General features: G+C 40.0%; 1 protein-coding gene across 3 annotated transcripts in view; it reads right to left on the bottom strand.

The window, feature by feature from the left end:
* The window catches only part of atrnl1a (attractin-like 1a), a 384,223-nt gene that overhangs the window by 190,460 nt on the left and 172,915 nt on the right, over positions 1-20,848 (bottom strand). For all 3 annotated transcript variants that reach the window (XM_074676260.1, XM_074676261.1, XM_074676262.1), the window contains 2 exons: positions 11,280-11,528; positions 10,994-11,131 (listed from right to left, as the gene is read on the bottom strand). In XM_074676260.1, coding sequence (XP_074532361.1) covers positions 10,994-11,131; positions 11,280-11,528 — 387 coding nt within the window. The remainder of the gene's footprint in view (positions 1-10,993; positions 11,132-11,279; positions 11,529-20,848) is intronic.

The following is a 20,848-nucleotide window of genomic DNA, read 5'->3' as shown; positions in this document are numbered from 1 at the left end:
TTCACTCAAGCAAGTACTACATGCATTATCAAACATAATCAAGTAAAGAAAAAGCTCCCTTTGGGATCAAGTGAAACACTCTTTGCCATAGTGCAATAGAGTGTCTCACACAACATAATCAACTCAAGTTCACCATGTTGGAGGTACTCTCATAGCAGAGCTGAACTAAAAATCAAAAAGATTGCCGTCACACGAAATGGTATATTAGAACTGCATTTTTTGCGGCACTAATCAGTTAGACTGAGAAAAAGCATTTCATAAGCTTTTGATCACCAAAAATTATCACAGATTGGGGTGAGGGGTGCAAACAATTATATGAAGAAGAGAGAACATTGTGGTTAGCTAAGCTTCACCAGGATTTCTAAGGCAATACTCTGTCATTAATCTCAACATTCGAGTCTGATCACAGCATTTCCTGTGAAGTAGGTCACGTTCTCTGTCCATAGCATCTTAATCACGCTTTGAAAGTGACTCTATATGTATAACTTTGATTGAGAGGTATTTCACAGCAATAAATAGTACATAAGTAAAACTTAGTGTCTTTCAGGGTTTTTTTCAAAGTGAGCCTCTCTCAAAAGAACATCATATATTCTGTGGACCCCATATTCCATGAAAATTATAGTAGAAACATCTTTGTTTTCATACCTTTGGGTAGAGGATGATGAGTCGGCTAACTCCTTGATGGGTGGCTCCTGCTTATCAGGCATAATTTTTCTAAATATCAATCATTTTCTTGCTGGCTGATTCCTTCGCAAAGAGTTTTTGTATTCTCCGTGCATTTTTCCACACTTCTTGTGGATTTAAGTTCTTAAAATCATATTTTTATCTCCGTCCATTCAATATTTCAATTGTGTATCCCCAATGTGGCCGTACATCCGGGTAACTACCCACATCATGACATCAGTGCATATACTCTAAAATCCTTTCATCCAATCAGTCAGGCTTTTGCCACAAAACATTGAGGTTCTTTATCCCATTGTATCTGGTATTTATTTTTAATTCATTTTATGTATGTATTTATTTAATTATCATTTATTTATTTATATACTGTTTATTTATTCATTGAGTTAAAGAGAATCCACTGACTGATTGAAGCTATCAGCAAACATGTTGCATTGAACTGTCAGGGGGAAATGAACTCAACCCTTACAGAAAGAGGGACAGAGAGCAGGCGGGTATGAAGGGTGTAAGAAGCAGGGGAATCGTAAAGAAGAGGAGTGCGGATGAATTAAACGCACATCACACACCACAGTTGCTGACAACACAGAAATAAGCAGCAATAAAAAGAAACCTGATCTCTTAGCAAAAAAGGCTGATTTGATATAAATCATATTTCCCTTGACTTGAGCGAGCCCCCTGAAGAGAGTACAATTTCTCACCCCACTGCCTCTGAATGCACACAATACAAAAAAAAAAAAAAAAAAAAACGCCTGTTGTCAGGGTGTGCACCAATGTGTAGGTGGGAACAGTGTGTGTGCGTGTGTGTGTGTGTGTGTGTCAGAGAGAAACTGGTAGAAAAAAGGAAATAAGTCAGTGAGGAACCAGTAGACAACAACCTTGACCACTTGATCTGTTCCCACACACAGCTGTTTTATTCTTAAGGGAGGCTCTGTTGAAGACTCACCAAAAATTTTTCATATGCTGTTTAACACATAAACGCCACCATTTGTTTTTTGTGATGTGCTTTTCCTAAAGATTGTATTAAACTGTCAAAGATCAGTGTGCTTGCAGTTTTTTTATTTATTTTTTTTTTACATAATTTTGATACATTATAAATAAATAGATAAGTAAAAAATAAATAAATAAACTGGAATAAAATTGGAAATTGCTCCGGTAAATAAATCTGCCCCTGCAGTCTGGTTTGGGGGTCTCAGAGGAAAGAAGGTTTAAATTATCATTCAGTCTGTCAATTTCCACTGCACTATGCAAGTTCAACACATCCTGTCTTGTGCAGCTACCGAACTCAACCTTTGTGTTCTCACCTTTCAAAGACTCCAGCCTCCTGCTTGTAACCAGTGTGGTTGTTGAACTAAACCTACAGAGGTGCTGGTACCTGTGAGGTACCAAGTAAATATCACCAGTTTGTCTGAAGGTGTGCCACCTACTGCTTCTGCCTTAAAGATGCTACGAGGAGGATCTGTTTTAATCGTACTGCCTCGCCATCTCCTGGTCTGAAGTGTCATGCACACTGTTGTGAATAACTATTAGTAAGGAGTGTTTTAGTTTTGGAATTGAATGGAGATCGGATCGGAAAAAAATGTAATTGTTCAAGAAAACTTTTTACTGGATACAACGCGCCAAGGTAAGGTATTTATCAGTACAGTTACCTAGTGCTACGTTTTGAAACGTGATGTCAAGCAAACGTTATAGCAGCTGGCTATATGTAGCACTATCAGCAGCCCGTGCTCCAACGAATCTATAGGCTAACATGACAACAAGTGAACACTGTCGGTTTGCATGTGGTTCAGTGGCTGTCCAAATTTAGTGCAGCTGATAGCCCAGGGCTCTAAGACATGTCCATAATATGTAACTTAAGTGAATCCTGGTTATGTCTTGCCAGTCATCTACCAATCAGAGCTAACCTTACCGTAACCTTACTCTTTATTTCATTCATAAACTCAAGTTTGAACAGACCACTGCAGAATAAGTGCTGCACGTGGGTTGGAATGAAGATAATCACAAAGTTTAGCACTTTTAGCCTTTTGCTTGGGCTGTATCACTGCCCGGTTAGCTTTCTTCTGCTTTTCTGTCCTTTTTCTGTCTGACAGTTAGGCTCCTGTGTCCACCATCACTATAAAATTAATCACAGAAATCGTTTTCAGCAGAGAAAAACACAGATCTTTCTTCTCTCCACCAAACTTCGTCATCCGACATGGTGTTGTCATAGAGACTTAGACGTGCCATAAATCAATTTGGTCCAGCTTGAACTGATCAAGAAGCTAAGAAGTAGAATTTTAATATAACCTGTAAACTGTAAGACTGGTGCTGATAATCTCATTTTATAGTTTGGGTTACAATCAGGCATACATCCAGAAGGGAGACTTTTACAAGATCACTTATAAACTCCTCACAGCTCCTTTAAGCTGGAGTCATCTCAACGTATTTCCTTATTGTCTTATTGTCCGACAGGTTTTTGAAGTGTCATCACCTTGATATGTTTTGACTGCATTTTGATGCAGTTTTGTTATTCAGGATGACCGCACCCCCTGCTGTCTGATTGCAATAGCCTCCCCTGATCCAGTGGTGGTACTTGTTGTTCTCCAGAGGGGAAGCTGACAGACAGCAGGGGGGACCAGATTGCATAAGATCAGCTGCAGACAGGTCACAGCAACATGATGTGACACTATGTAGGAAGACTGCAGCAGGTTAGCAGTCGAAATGCATGTCAAGGTAATGACACCTAAAACACTTGTCTGACAACAAGAAAATAAGGAAATTTAATCTTGTATGAAGGTGGGTTTTCTCAACATTCTGTTTCACACTAGTATATTTACTTAAAACTATACCAGTGTTTTCTTTAAATGTGTTGCTATGACCATCATGAGCTAGAAAAGATCAAAGGTGTTGTTTAAGTTTTGTGATTGACATAAAGTCCTGCTATTTTGAATTAATCCATCTTTTGAAGAAAGAAATTTTAAAATAAGCTATTTTTACAATGTAAAAACAATTACTGTCAACAATGACAGCAGATGGTTTGAAGAGCGCTCTTGATAATTCTGCCCTCAATTAACCAGCCTTCATTTATCTCCCAGAAATCAGGTCTGTTGTTCAGCAGTCAGAACTTTACTTGTATGCATGGGAAAGTAGACTTGGGCTAAGGAGTACGTAACAGTTCAAACAGCTAACAAAAGTCAGTGCCTTAACTCCTGGTAGACTTTCTGAAAAATACTGAAAATCTTTGTGTGACATGATCACGCCTGCCCAAAGTGTTGATTAGGTCTATGGAGATCACATGTAGAATACTGTATACGCAGAAAATGCATGGGGCTGTAACTGTGTCTTGCGAAAGCACCTCTATTAAAAGATTGGCGCTAAAAAGATTCAGCATTTCTTAGAGTTTTTTTTTTTTTTTTTTTTGGCTCCTGAAGTAAACTTCTGAACCAAAAAGCCTCCACATCAACAAGTCAATGAGTCAATGTTTCAACACAGGCAGCTGAAATTCAGTAAAAGCTGTGACACACCATAACTAGTTTACTCCATGCCTCAGGAGGCTAAACAATTAAACCCAATTGCAAATAGTTTCATGGTGACCTATCAGCATGTTGCTGTGAGATCCTGGGCAAAAGGTGTCGCTCTACACCGCAATCCACCTCAGGTAGATAGCCCTTACAGTCCCTTTAAACATGTATGTCCAGGTACAGGCAGCTTTGTGTTTCAGTGGGCAATACAAAAAAAAATAAATTAAGAAATAAGAAAGCAGTTATAAAAAAGCTTAAAACAATACTCTTTTGCACAGGGTGTGGTGGATTTATACCAGTGGCGATTGCTCTAAGACATCAGCTTCCCCTAAAATGTCCCAAAAAAAGTGGTGATATGTACTGCTGTGTGTACATTTCATTGACAAAATATGCGCTACAATTCCTTCATCTTTTGTTCAGAATCAGCTACCTATCACAGGTAACTGGCTCAACCTCCTTCTCACTCATCCCTGCAGCATCTCAGCGCTTTAACACAGTCGGACGCTCAGCGTCTTCTGACTTCAGCGGGGAAGTGTGGAGTGGGTTGTTCCACTGTGGAAACTGGACAGTCATTGGATAATTGCTGGGCTTTGTCCCGCCCATTGGACGCTGAGCATCTCTGGGGGCTATGAGGCAGTGGGCTGGCCTGGACGCTGGGCTTCTGCATGATGATTAGATGATCTGTCTGAGGCCGAATCCCTTTTTGATTGACAATGAAATGAGCCAATTAGCGATCTTGAAGTATAACCCTCCACTGGAGCGTCTTCTCAGTTGTTCCAGAGGCTATATCGATCCCCAGCGAGTTTTCCTTTCTTAAAAACAAAGAGCGTTGAGAGAACACTGGTAAAATCCCTGGAAAAAACACCTGGTTGGTACGACAGGGTCACAGATCATTTCCTTCAGAGGGAACAGAGAGTAGAATTCATGTTTAAATAAATAAAAGAATTTATGATGTAGGCCAGAAAAAAAACGAGCTTCCCCTCCTTGACTGACCAGCGGCCGCCACTGATCTATACAGAGTGGCACAATGCTAAGAAGAAGAGCGTGTCATCTCTCAGCAGATCAATACACCCTCATTGTCAAATTAAACAAACTCTCAGGCTTTATGTGCAATTTCTGACATTTTTCTTTTCTTCTACTCAAACCATGAGTCAGCCAGTGAGCCTATTTCCACCAAGTCACCATACCAAACTATGGATGTTGGTTCACTGTTTTTGACTGTATTCAACAATACTTTGTCTGTATAAACAGAATAGATGCTGCTTATATTGGTATACGCTGATATATTATATGTATGTTGGTTCATGTCTGTGTGCGCAGTGAGCCAGAAATAAAAGCACGCAGCTTTAAAGACAGCAGCTTATTGGGGCAGGATATGAGTCACAGTCACAGCCGAGCGGAGATCAGAGCGGATTCAAAAGCTGGTTAAAATCATAATTACAGAACCGTTTGTATGTGTGCGCACAAGTACGTGCGTTCATATGTTGACCAGTCAGACTCCAGGAATAGAGCTGCCAGAGGTAAGATGACTACATGCAGCTAAGCATGCTGGGTAGTTTGCGATTATGCTTCAGGGCTCTACAGGTATAAACACACACACAAACAAGTTTCAAAGCACACACATCTACACACTCAGACACACTGGAGACAGCAGGTAAGGGTTGATTTGGTAACTTCTCTGCTCTGAAGACTGAATGGGACAACTGCAGGCTGCATCCGTCATCTGTTCATCTACTGCTGTGAGAGCTCAGCAACAACAGCTGGCTCTGTCTTATCCATCACACACACACACACACACACACACACACACACACACACACACACACACACACACACACACACACACACACACACACACACACACACACACACACACACACACACACACACACACACACAGATAAACACTACCCTGCTGGCCCGTCTCTCCTGCTCTCTAGTTGAGGCTGGTGGGTTGCCCGTTTCTTGCAGGGACATCAGCAGACATCTCTATAGATCTGCACAAAACAAGAATGTACAAACAACTCCTGCTGTTGCTCCGTGCTCAGGCACTGTCCATGAAAACCTCACAATAAGGAACAAAAGACAGGAGCAGAAGGAGAGGAGGGGAAGTGAGGAGGGGGGTCGGAGGCTCATGGTGCTTTGTGTTTAGAGCGCATTCACAGTTTGTGGTTTGGTTTAGACGGTGACAGTCCTTTGATGTCTGCAAACTAAATTCACATGCACAGGATTTTGGCTGGTAAAAGAAAAAAATACGTCAAAGAAAGTTTGATCTTATGATCAGTGTTACTTTTAGTTGTGGTTTGACTTATACATAAAATAACCTTGTTTTTTTTCAATGTAAAAATTAATCTGGCTGATGCATTTCCTACAAAATGCACAGGCCTTGCAAAGTCAGCGATATTTCTCAGAGAGAGGTTTATGGCATCAGAGCAGCTACAGGCAGCTTGAACAATTGACTTTACAAAGGCATCAGTGCGGAGCCACCATTGTCCCCCACTGTAAAGACAAAAATGAAGCCAAAGTCAAAGACATGAAGAAAAGTTTTTTGGCTGATGAAGCTGTGGGATCATTGTCTACCAGAATGAGTCTTCAAAAATGTACCCTCTCTGTATAAGATACACATCCAGAGGCCACGCTTCTGTATCTTAATCGTATCAAATGAATTTCAGTAAACTTTACCCTACTGCCTCTTCTAGTTGGAAAACAAAGTAGAGCTGAGCACTTGCAGTCCTGTGTATTCTCATGAGAAACTCTTGCTGAACTGAGCTGAACCTGCAAGGGATGATGAAACCTCTTGGCTGGGTGACAAAACATCCTCGAGACCCAACAGCAACCTTTGACTTGTGTGGTGCGTCTATGTATCATCGATCAGAACGCCGAACGGTCTGCTGAGAGAGCATGTGAGGTAGCTGCAGAGAGGGAGGGACGAGCTTTCAGACGGTGATGCAGGCTACTGATGTGAATCATGCAAAATTTATGGAAGCAATAAAACTGTTCAGCGTGAGTTGCCGATGGCTGAGGAGCATGGAAGGCAGCAAAAGATAACGGGCAGAAGAAGAAATAATACAAGCTGGGGTCTTGCCTGGAAGACACAACAGAGGGCACAGAGGGCACAGTGGTCTGTTTGCTGCTGCTGTTGGTGATGCCTCACTAAATCTAAGGATCAGCAAGAAGATCAGGGGAGTGTTTACGACAAAAGGGGATATCAAAAACATGTATCACCTGGAAATACACATAAATCCACTCTGACTCCTCAACCAAGCCACACCTCAGCACAGAACTGTGCAACTGCTTCATGTGCGAATGTTTCTGATTGCAGGGCAAGCATTGGAAGACCTCTCATACACAGTTGAGAAAATTTAGAAAATATTTATCTGTATTTTGAGATACTGAAATGTTAGAGCCAGGATGTTTAAGGGAAATAATGCAACGTCTGAAATAAAAGTTCTCCTCTAAAAGTTTTTTAGGTTACAGGAATTCAACATCATCTCAGTGGCAGGAGGGTTGTGTTTGATGTTGTGCAGGACAAGGTGAACAGTACAGTCAGATAAAAAGGACATTAATGCCCTGCACACACACAAACACACTCTTCATCCAGATTTGACAAGGTTAGTTAATCATCAGTCACAGGGACGAGGGAACAGACAGAATGCCCTCTCCTCTGTCTGTCCCCCATCTCTTCCTCTCCATTCATCCCTCCATCTTGTTTTCTATCCAAGGGTGACTTTCCTCCCCCATCATATTAACCTTGTCTATCTCAACACGTGCTTTTATCGCTCTCTCTCTGTCTGATTGTCTTTGTCTCTGCTTCTCTCACCCCTCCATCCTCCTTATAACCCCATGAACCGAGGTCTTACCCCTCCCTCCCTGTCTCTCCATCATTCAGACCTCTAATCGGCCTCACATCATTGCCTCCCTGCAGTTTAGCTCAAGGTAAATCCAGCGCTCCCTCTCACAAAGAAAGATAGAGAGGCAAAGGGGTGAAGAGAAGGATGAATGGATTGACAGACAGGTGAAAAGGAAAGGGTGGGGAAAAGAAAAGAAACAGTTATTGTGATATTTAGGCAGAAAATGACAGAGGTGGAGGGGAAGAAAATATGAGCAGTGAAGGTGTAAGTGGGATAAGGGGGATGGATAAAGAGGTGTATCACTGAAGAGCAAAGGAGAGGGTGAAGAAAAACAAGATGAAGAGAAGATCAAGAGATGAGAAAGAAAGAAAGAAAGAAAGAAAGAAAGAAAGAAAGAAAGAAAGAAAGAAAGAAAGAAAGAAAGAAAGAAAGAAAGAAAGAAAGAAAGAAAGAAAGAAAGAAAGGCAATGTTAAAAATGCAAAGGGGAATAAAGAAGGGGAAGGACACATAAAGTGAGGGAAAAAGAGAACTGACAAGAGAAGAGAGTTGAAGAATAAGAAAAATGTACAGGGTGACAGACAAAAGAAAAAAGGAAGTAAAGAAAAGGCGCAAATCAAATACATTGAAAGTATAGAAAAAAAAAATTTCAGAATGATATAGGAAAAGGGAACAGAGAACAAGAAAGGAGAGGAGGGAAAATGTGAGTGGTAAAAAGAGACAAGCCAAAAGAGGAGAGCAAGGAGAGAAGGACGAAAAAAACAGGGTGAGTTCAATAAATGAAGAAATAAAGGAAAAATAAAAGAAGAAAAGCAAAGAAAAAAAGGACTAGTTGGAAAAAAGGACAAAGAAAAGTAAAATAAGATGAGGAAAAAGTATAGAAAAAAGACAAGTGGAGAAGAAAAGTTGGAAAAAGGGTTAGAAATTTGGAAAACAGGCTAAAGAATATGAAAGAAAGAGTAACAGAAAAAAAGATAAGAGAGGACACAGGTGGTCTAATGGTTTAGGTGGCGCACCCCATGGGGTACGCCCGCCCTTGAGTGAGTGGCCTGGGTTTGAATCCAGCCTCTGGCCTGTTTCCTTCATGTCACTCCCCAATGACACCTCCTTTCAAACGCTATCCTCTGTCCTCTCCTAACAAATTTAAGCCATAAAAAGCCCCCCACAAAAACTAGGAAAGAAAAGGAAAGGAAAGGAGACAACGAGGTGAAAACTAATAATGAGAACACTGGAAAAGGAAAGCTACAACGAAGACATATTGAAGGAAGGAAAGGAAAAGACCGATAGAAGGAAAAAGTAACAAGAAAAGGACCTGATCTGAAACCCTAAGATGGGGAAAGAAAGAAAGAAAGAAAGAAAGAAAGAAAGAAAGAAAGAAAGAAAGAAAGAAAGAAAGAAAGAAAGAAAGAAAGAAAAGGAGGATGGAAAGCGATATCGAGAGGGAAAAGAGAAAGGGGAGACACAGGATTCTAACAAATGAATGATAAAAGAGTCAATGGAAATGTACATGAAAGGAAAGCAGGAAAAATAAAAAAGACAAATTAACAGAGGTATGCAAAACGTGACAATGGTCCAGGAAAGTTCAAAGAAGAAATAAACAGGATTTTAAGATTTTTGATCAATGTGTTAGAAAAAGTCACTTTCTCTCAGAGACAGAGGAAATGAAAGGAAAATATTTTCAGGAAAGCCAAAGTAGAAGTGAGAGTGCATCAGAGTCTGTCTGCCTGTACCGAGGCGACGAGGAGCGAGCATCTATCAGCGCAGTGCTCACTCGCTGCGAGGAGCCGCCAGGGACGCAGACACCAGTCAGCTCAGGAAATAAGAAAATGATTAAGAGCGATTTAATGTCACACTGCCGCCAAGCCAAAACGCACATCTGTCACAGCCAGACTGATGTTTACTGCACCTCCTCCCGCACTTCTCCCCTCCCTCACTCACTCACACTCCAGCAGTCACTCATTCATTCATTACACCCCCCATCATCGAGTTCTCTCCCACCAGATTAAGCTCACATATTATACCAAACCTTTCCAGAGCCAGCCCCCCTGAGACCCCACTCCTTCTGTGGCTTCTGCTTTCCATCATCACTCACACACATGCATAGTCTGTTGTTAACATCAACTGTGGGAATCAACATGATTATTTCCACATGACACAAAACAAAGCATGGGAAACTGCTGACATATGGAAACTAAGCACAGTGATACAGTGCACAAAGAACTGTGTGCATACATCGTTCTCTGAGCCGAACGTCTCTGCTCTTCTCTGTAAAACAACATGAAATTAAATCAGAGATGAGACGAAGCTGCAGCGGCTGCTTCCCTCGATGTGTGCAGACCACAGACCTGTCAAAACTACACGTGTACTGTGCCTTTCCACCGCTCAACAGAGACCAGAGACCATAACCACAGCTTTTAAACACTGCCCCCATCAGGCTGTATGTGGCTACTGCAGTTGTTGACCGATTGCAGCAGAGATAAACGTGTCTTGATTTTTATGAAAAACAAGAAAAGTGGAAATGGAGGGAGTGGGAATGACAGCTCAAAATGAAGAATTCCTGAAAAGCTTCAGTAAAGAATCCTGTGTGTTATAATGGTCCAAAACCTTAGTTGGTAAAAAAAGAGTTTGGGATGTTTTTAAAGGAAGGGATGGAGGAAAGAATAAGGAAAAAAAATGAGACAAAGCAAAACAGAAAGAAAGAAAGAAAGAAAGAAAGAAAGAAAGAAAGAAAGAAAGAAAGAAAGAAAGAAAGAAAGAAAGAAAGAAAGAAAGAAAGAGTAACAGAACACTGATAACAAGAGTGAGGTAGACAGAGAAATGGTAGGAAGAAGACAGAGAGAATGGCATAAAATGGACAAAATAAGAGGAGAAAAACAGACAAAAAGAAAGAGAAAGGGAAAAGGGAACAGGGAGAAAGGCAGAATGACAGAAAAAGAAAGGAAAAACCCCGTGGCCTTTGAACTCACCATTGCACTTCCCTCCATTAATGGGATCACCGTAGTACCCTGGCATGCAGTTCTGGCAGTGTGTCCCGGCTGTCAGGTTCCCACAGTGCTCACACACACTGCTGTTCACACACCTGCTGTGACCATTGCATTGGCATGCTGGGAGGAAATTACACACAAACACAAACACACAGCTTGAAAAAAATACTACATTCAGCTGTGATTTATTGTTGAAATTACTGCGATAGAACAACCTGCACGGTCCACACAAAATGACAGCTTGACTGAAAAAGGTGTGATCTCTCACCTGGACACTGGATGAAAGCCCAGTTGTATCCTCTGTCAGAGGAACAGAGACTCTGATCAAGCACCATGTCTTTGTCTCGCAGTCTGTCTCGGTCTCTGGGCCCAGTCCTGACACCAGCAGGTTTCATGGGGCCCCGGTAGGATCCCTCCATGCAAACACCCCTTCCAGTATTACTGGGATCACCGCACCAGCCGCACTCCGCTCGCTCCAAACAGTCAGAACAAGTACGAAGACCTGAACAGTTCTGGGCTGGAGAGGAAACAGCAGAGATGAGGAAATGGGAGAAGGATGAAGATCATTTGATTTCTGGTTATAAATGTGAATATAAGTTCAAACAATGACGTGTATTTAAAGACTGACATTTAAATGCTCTTTATGATGTGGTTATACCACAAAAAGGAACAGTGAAAAATAATCATGTTTATGACTCTGCCTTTTTTAAGCCTGGAAGGTTAACATTCTGTTTGGCTCAGATCAAAGTGATGGAAACCAAAAATTACTTGGCATGAAATGGTATGAACTGCATTACCCATTGCTTTCCACAGGTATCATTTTGCACATTTGAACATTATAGTTTTGTTTTAGAGAAGGTCAAACCTGGTGAAGGTCAAAAACTTGGAGATGTAGCAGGAAAAAAAGTAAGCTGGCATTATTTCTTGGGAAACAGTTTTTACAGTAAGTAGGATGGTGGCACACTGCTGGTATATGTGACAACTTTTTTTAGACTGTGAGGGCCTGACACTGAAGTAAAGGAATGTGCCTCTGCAATTATTTTTAATTTCCATTTTTTTAGAAAGAGTTTTTAAAATTTCAGCAACAAAAAGAAAGTGATGAGTGTGTGTTTATACTCCTTGGCCAGGAGTAATAAAGGTTTGTTGGACAATGGCGCCTTGTGAGGAGTGTGCAGTTTATAGCTATGCTTTTGCATACCTTTTGATGCCGATCAATCTAACTGGAGTAAAGGCTGCTAACAGTTTTCTTTGTGCATCTGACAAAAGTATGAGAAATACATTGACAAGCAGGTGAGGAGATTCTCTCTTCCCACCATGCTGCAACATTTTGTTTGTGCCTCATACAGTCAACATGCCTACCTACATAATTTTTTCCTCCATGATTTATGCTGACTTACAAACATTAAAAAATGTGTGCTTAATAATAACACGGCTTGCAGCATGAAAAGGAAATGACTTGCAACAAGCTGAACTGAATTTGAGGGAACATCTATTCTTTTTTGGAACTGACTTAGTCACCTTTGACTGCAACCTTGATCGAGTGATGCTGAGTAGAGAGATGCTTCAGCTAGGACACATGTGTGCCAGGCACCAGGATTTGTGCATGCTTGTCACTGTAAAGTTGGGTTGGCAGGTCGGACAAGAAGAAGCCCGCCCAGTAGTTATTAACCAGTCTAATTGGTTTCAGTGTGATGAATCCGGAGATAATCAGGAGAAATTGCAAGTCAGTAGTACAGCAGGAGAATGGGTTAAATAGCATGAGACTCCTGCCTTGACTGGAAAAGTTGGAAGGTATGCCACACATGAGAAGGCTAAAGGCCAGATTTTGGGCCCAATTTGCCTCCCCCAATGATCAGAGTTTTTTGATTGTTTGTTGTTTTTTTTTGTTTCCTGCAAAAGAGTACAGAGAATAGGACAGCCAGCAATTGACACAGATCCCCCTCTTTGTTTATCCCCTGAAGTCACAATTGATTATGTCATTTTCTTTAAGATCTCATGTCTGTGGTGTCATTATAACATGAACAGTTAGATCTTGCACTCTATCTGGAGCATGTGTTGAGAGGACTGTGATATCAAAAATCACTCTAAGCTGTACTCGTGTGTGTTACCAACAGTTTTAAACCATTTATGATTTAAAATTCATCTAGTCTATGGCCAGCCATGTTATGTCATCATAAACAAAAGCTGTATAAAGCATGGACCAAGCCTCAGCTACGCCACCTACTGTTTCCTGAGGAGGTGCCATGAGGACCAATTACAGCTAATTGGATAGGCGGACTGAGAGAGATAGAGCTGAAGTGGGCGTTGAGTCTCCTGGCAAACTTGTCCACCTGTCAGTCAATTCAGGTATGCCCATTATTATACACACTTGTACATACCTCTTAGCTTTGCTGTAAGGAAAACAGCTGCTACGAAAAAATGTGCAATGAGTCCAGGCAGAGAAATGAGCCATAAACCAATACCAGCTTTTGTACCAGGTGGTGAACATATAATTTTTCTCCTGCAAAATGGGAGGGGTGGGACATGTGTCCTAGTGGAGATTTCTTGGTTTTTGCAGCCAGCCTCTAGTGGACACTTAAAGAGCTGCAGCAATTTGGACTCTCAGTTTTATCTGTCAATACTTGAAGGTTGTTTATGAAACCGCCTACTATACTAGCAGTTCATACTGATTTGGTGAAATCGTTGTATGCTATGTGAAAAAGAACAAAATCTGTAGTCTGCAAAAAATACCTGAATGTCCCACACTGATTTAGGAAAAATATCATTATGCAGCAGTCTAGTCTACCTTGCATACAGTTTCCCACAATTCACACCATGCACGGCACTGATGTCCTTTTTTGCGGACACTTGTGGGAGATGAGAATCAGTTTTAAGGTTCATTACTGCCACCTACTGTGTACTACAGAGCTAAATAACAGTCTATTAAATTTACAGGGGCGAAATTGTGTAAGAAACATCCGTAAAGCTTGTCACTTTCAGTTGTTACAGGGCTTATATCCACCTCAAAGGTAACTTTTTAGGTCTATAAAAAAAAGTCCATATGAACAACTTAACTTTTTTCAGACCACAAGTTGATGCTTAAGGTCACCATTTTTGCTATCAGCTTTACTTCCACTTTCCAGTACATACATGTGTTACCTTCTTTAGTATGCTGGAAGTGGTTTCAAAGGTTGCCTCTCGTTTCTGACAGGGTGACAATATAATACTGTTAGAGCGCCACCTTCTGCACTGGAGTGGGAATCAGAATGGTTTAGCGGTACTAGTCCATGCATCCTGTTTTAGAAACTGTTTACAACATCATAACACTGACAAAAACAGGAGGTATCCTGAGGGTTAAGTGCCAAAACTTCTTAAAGCCAGAAGAGGAAGTATTCTTTAGGTTGTATGAGAACTTTTTCTGCACTTTAGCACTGTTACTCTGGTTTTTATCTCCCTTTGCGGTTTTTCTGACACATCCCGCAAAGTGCCTGCATAACACAACAAACGAATCATAATGTGTGTCTTAACATTGAAAATTAATAATGTGCTTTATTGTTTAAAATTGGCTATGTAAAACAAAATTTGAAGTGTACCGGATGCGTTTTTCAGACTCAGTATTGGCGCTCACACTGAATCCGGTGCGGCTTCCGCATGTAATCCATAGCATTAAAATCACTGTTGTAGGCTCACGTAAGCCCTGTGCGATGCGAGTCCGGTGAGGGGGCCGTACGGCACTACCGAAAGAATCTGCAAGAAGTCTATCTTTTCCAGACGCCGGAGAGGGTCTGGGTCAATCTGAATTAAGTATGACAAGCTATACAGGAAATTAATTGCGGGATGGCATGAAGATCCGTTGTTTTTTTAAGATAAAATCAGTGTACAAACAAATGTAACTTGACTCTTCTTTGACAGCGCAGTCGCGCTAGTAGTAAATGTAAACATTACATCACACCCGGTGACACGAGGTCGCATTTTGACAACAAGGGACGACGAGAGACTCATCCTTGAAGTGGAAAGTCATCCCATTTTATATGACACATCCCATACTTATTATAAGGATAATACAAGAAGAGAAAAAAGTAACGTTATTAAAAATAATAAACAGCCGAGGAATAAAGCTCTTGCACAAGTCAAGACAAAAACGTGAACCCACGTGAGCTTCTACTCTCGCGAGTGCAGTTTCCGCACCTGGCACCGGAGCCAGCCGCAGCCCCTATCTGGAGCTGATGTGACTGGCAGCATGCGGAAAATCCGCACGCTATCCGGACTGCAACCGTTCTGGAGCCAATGTGAGCCTGGGGTTACTTGTGTGTCTATGCAAACATTTAAAGCAAAGCTACTGTATGTTTGCTTTTTGCAGTTTCTAATGGAAAAGGTCTTAAACAATAATTAATATCAAATTAAAGCATCTCTCTGTCCTCTACACTGCCATACTGTACATGCAAACAGCTTCAAACAAAGCATAAACGTAATGAAACACTTTCAGTGATATAATCTCCCTTCTCTAATATCCCCAGCGTCTCGTTTTCACCTTTCCTTTGACCCAAAACATTTATAGAGAAATTGACTTTTGTTTTCCACGTTGAAAATGCATTTGTATTCATAAAGTGCTTGTGACATTCAAAAACACTTCACTGCTGTAAATTAAAAATGATACAATCCTTTAAGGTATGACATTCAGTAGCTGTAAAAGAAAACACAAATCTCAATATTGGCGTCTTTTCCCATTGACTGAATGTGGCAGGTGATAGGTGAGGAGAAAAAGAAGCGGAGAGTTTCTCCCCTTTAGAAGCCGGTCTTGCAGAGTTAACTTTACAGTTTGTTTTGAACCTCTCAGTCTTGTTTTGCTTTCGACACCGACTCCACTTCCTGTCATGAGAAATTTTAGTCTACAAAGAGAAGGTGGAAACATACACACTGACAGAACGAGAGAAGGCTGGGTGAGTGTGGGTATCTCAGTGTGCGCAGAAGAAATCAAGAGGTTTAGAGAAGTTGTACGGGGTGTTGTTTCTTTTAGCCTGGCGAGATGATTCGAATGCAGCGTCAAGTTTAAATTTGCATTTTCACCAGGAGTTGTTTCTCTTTTGAACACAAACCATTTCCACAAGCCACAGATGTTCTGGCTGAGCGTGTTTCTCTTTCTGTGTGTCCCTGCTAGCTTGCTCTGTTTGAAATAAACTCCCTGTCCTCAGTACGTGTGTTTGCAAGCACCCAGTGCTGCATTATTCAGCTGAAGCAATGCTGATTCATTTGTTCCCTCTCCCTCTTTATAATTACAAACTTCTGCTCTCCATTTCTCAGATTCACTCTTTATCTCTTCTCTGCCACGTTTTAATCCTGCTCCTTTTTTTATCCAGTTCCTATTCACTAAGCCATCTTCTTCTCCTCTCAGGCTCATTCACCACTGCTTCCTTCACCCCTGTTCCCTCTCTTTCTTCATATCCTGTCTTTTTGAGCTAATTTGATTCTTCTTCTACACACTTTTAGCACGATGAAGTCACACAAGATGGATCTCTTACTCAATTCTTTATCTTTTATTCTTTCTTCTGCTGTGCTTCCCTCCAATTTAAACTTTCACATCCCATTTTTTTCCATTTCCCTCCTTTTTTCCCCAATTACTTCCCCTCTTCATGACTCTCCACTGTAGTCAACAGTTCAAAGAGATCAAGACACAGAAGGATATCCTCTGCTAGAAAGCACATATTTACATGCCCAAGGGCAGGTTTTAATATCCAATGAATAAATGAGACAGCATTTTGCTCAAATGTCAGACTCAAATTGCAAGAAACAGTAAAGTTCAATTCATGAAAAGCTACCAAATATTCCAAATATAATGAAATTTTCCCTTGGATTTTAAAGGGCAGTCATTTTGTGTTTTGTTTAAATCGCAGTATCACATTTTCACTTTATAATAATAAAAGCTAAATAAATTTTGAGTTCTCATTTTGAACCTGACTGGACTTTTTGCTATTCACAGGACTTTAACGTTCTTTGCCCCCATTTCCTTGTTTCTTTGTTTTTTAATATCAAGTGATATTATTTACAAAATGTTCTTACTAACAGTCATTTCAATCCACATAAGGATGTCATACAGTTCACCATCATACACGTAAAAACAGCAACTTTGACTTCCAAGAACATGAATACAGCCTTAAAACCTTAAAGCTCCTGTGACCACTCTACGATAACTGTCTAAATTAAGCTCATCTGTAGCAGAGATGATAAGCATCTGAAATTGAGTCCATTTCATGACAAGCCAAAACTGAACAAAAGTGGCTTTAAAGATATTTTGGGGTCTTTTATGCCTTTAATTGGACAGAGGAGGACAGTGGATAGAGAAGGAAACAGGGTGAGAGTGAAGAATGACATACAGGACGAACCTCATGGAGCACGACCTAAACCACGAGGCCATATGCTCCCACACAGTCGCTTTAATTTTACTAACTTCATTTTTACCTGAACCACGTCTAATTTTCCGCCATCTTGGATTTTGTGGTTCAGTGTTGGGGATGAAGACATTCATTGTATTGTTATTCATTTGTTTGTTTATGTTTTTTTTTTGATTGTTTTTTTGTTTGTTTATATTATGAGGTTTTCGCATTTTCTTAACTGTTTTTTGTGACATCAGAAAAAAGGATTTGTTTTTGTCTTCATTAGGCAACAGGCAAGAAACATTTTAAAATAATGTGTTATTTCCTAGTTTTACATCTTCAGGGACCTCTTCAAAAAAATTATGAAGTTTAGAAGACCCACAAGTCACAAAATTGTGCTACCAATCAGATATAGTGGTGATTAAAGACATTTTGACTTATGTTTGTTTAAAAAAAAAAAAAAAAAAAAAGATTAAAGAACTTTAAAAAAGTTCTTTTTTGAAAATGCAAAATTGATAAGATACATTTAATGCTAAATATGACTATACTTGTTATCCATGAATTCCCAAATGCACTGTTTTACAACAAAGCGGAAAAAAAAAATTAGAGCACATCATTATTTTTGGATGACAAAATTACAGTGATTTGCTTTCATTTCTGAACAAGAAAAGTGTTTTAGTGGTTGTGTGGTATTCTTGATTAATTTCTGACTCCCTGGATAATTCCAGTGTGCTGGCTTAAACTTGGGAAAAACAGGAATTCAATTGATATTTCTTTACTTCTGTTGAAAAGAGTGAAGTGAGGAGAACTCACTGAGAAAGAAAGAGTTTGAGGTAATCCATGATGCTGGATAGTGGTCAAAGAAATTTGTTAAGCACTAGATAAAGAAGTGTTAAATTTAAAAATCTTCCTAATTTAGTTGATCCTTTCTCAAACCATCCAACTCAATCACCATCATAAATTTGCTGTTTAGGAGATTTGATAGTAGGCTTTCAGAAACAAATGTTGCAACTGCATTTTGTATGCTCTAAAAGCGGTATCAGGCTTTTTCCAATGCCTATTTTACACTTACATACTAAGTACACTTTACACAGGTTTCCCAGTTGCAAAGTGCTAATGAACTTTTCAGCACTGCAGGGTTTTTTTACCTGCTTCTACTTTTAGCATCAATAAAAAGCTGACAGAAAGAGACATGGCAACGCTCGGGCCAGGGAGGGAACTACATGATCGCTGTCATATCTTAAAATATATCCTGATGCAGAGTTAATCTCCAACACAGACCGTCTCCCTAAACACACATTGGAAGGTGCATCTGCATCTCCTGACTGGGATTCATCTGTGTAACGTGTCAAAAACAGTGACAGCAAATGGATCAAATATTTCAGGCATCAGCCTGCACGCCACCGAGATGATGAAATGAGCCTTGAGGACACGACGCAACATGAGCAGATGCATCTCATAAAGAAAAAAATAAACACAAAAAAACAACTCCCAGCTTAAATAGCTAACATCTAGTCCTCTGGTGTTCTCAATCATAACTGTAGCTTGTCTCAGTTAAACAGTTTACCTGCTTGTTTTCTGCTGTAAATGTTTTTTTTGTTTTTTAAAAAAAACATCTACAGTTATTTGGTTTCATCTTTTTCCTCCGAGGTAAAAATTGCCAAAATGTTTTTCTCATAGTGACGAAGAGCCTGAGGAGTTGGGGGTGGGGAGGCACAGGAGAGACATGTAGGCAGTAAAGAGTGTGCCTGCAGGGTTACAAGCTTTACTTTTAGTTAACCGCACCTTGTGCTATTACATGAGGATCACCCCCGGGGTATTTCTAGAGTAAATGTCTGTGTGGATGTTACCTGTATTTCCCATGAGGGAGAGAAACATACAATGATTAAAACTGAAACAGGAAATGACAAAAGGCAGCTTGTATGTGGGTCACCAGCTGACAGCCATGTTTTTCCCTTTTTTGTTGAAGGTGTTAAAAATATCAGCACTACGTGTGAAAGATGTTGTCCAAATGGCTACACACACAACTCGTCAGGCCCGTCACAATAATGTGTAATTAAAGATATTTCAACGAAGATACCCATTTACTGCAGTTTAATGAGGAAGTAAAGTTAGCAGCAAGATCAGCTTTGAAACCAATTTTAAAAACAGGCTTTGCTTTCCAGTTAAAAAAAAATAATAAAATAAAAAAGCCAAACAATATTTCAAGTTACTCTTCTATTTGAATAAGTAATGTGTTGGTTTATTTTTAAAGTTGTGCTCCAGAGCTCCACTGTCACCCAAAAAGAACTAGTAACGTTACAGGAAATGGGGATGAAGCCGATAGTCACAGATGGGGTGGTTATCAGTTAGTTCTTAGAGTTAGAGGCTTGCAGGGACAAAGTTTTTTTTTTTTTTTATCTGGTCTGTTGTGGGCAAAATGTACATTATGACTTTGGCATCATCCTATTAAGTTTCTCTTTAATCTGCAGTGAAGACGTTAAACTATGTGAATAGTTGCAGCAGTGAGAATTTAGTGATTACAAGCAGAACAGTTCACATACAGTACATTAAAATGTTACAGCAGCTTTATAGTATATAACCTTTCTTAATGTTGTTACTCTGCCAAGGAGGTTATGTTTTTAGGAGAGTTTGTCTGTTTGTTTGTTTGTTTGTTTTGTGAACTATATAACTCAAAAAGTAACAAACAGATCTTGGTGAAATTTTCAGGAAATGTTCGAAATGGGATAAGGAAGAAGTGGTTCAATTTTGAAGGTGATCCAGATCACCGTCTGGATCCAGGATTTTTTTAAAGGATTCATCATTGTGAGATAGGGCTGTTTTCACCATTAGTGTACATAACTCCACGATAAATGATCAAGATTGCTTTGCAAAACAATAAAAGACAAGGTCACCAGAATTTCTGACAGGTATAAAAGTACGATCCAGATCGTGGCAATGTTCTGGATACTAAGATCTGGAATATGAAATATGTACTGGGTCAAACCTGCAACTAACACTAAATTGTAGCAGACAGTCTGCTGAAAGGAAGTATAACATTAAAGTAGGACTAAAGTCTTGGCGGCAATCACAACATGCTTGGTGGAGGTCTGCGCTCTCTGAGTGCTTTTCTTGTTCATTATGTTTTTGAGTCTAATGTATATATATGTCATGTATGAAGTGAACACAGTAAAGTGAATGGACTGTGGCTCAATAGAAAGTTACATCCAAACTTGAGAAATATTTTCCAATGGCTTCTATCACTGTCATCTGTCAAGGTTAACATGTCTATTAGTGAAATGTTTACAATGTTGTTACAATAAAGAGTTGCCTTTCAGTCTTTGACAAAAGCTTCTCAAGTTTTCTATATTCTTATGTAAAGTAATCAACTGTGGAGCTCTGACAACCATGGATAGAGGTGACTCTACTCCTTTCAACTGATCAAACAAGTCTGTTACCCAAGTGACATTAACATGCAGGGCAGCATCAGTGGTACAATATCTGTATT

The sequence above is a fragment of the Halichoeres trimaculatus genome, unplaced genomic scaffold (genome assembly GCF_033239565.1).
Source record: "Halichoeres trimaculatus isolate MK-OKI-2021-1 unplaced genomic scaffold, fHalTri1.1 fHalTri1_scaffold_8, whole genome shotgun sequence".
In the NCBI taxonomy this organism is placed as follows: Eukaryota; Metazoa; Chordata; class Actinopteri; order Labriformes; family Labridae; genus Halichoeres; species Halichoeres trimaculatus.
Note: the sequence above shows the minus strand (reverse complement) of the source record. Positions and strands in the feature narration are given on the sequence as shown.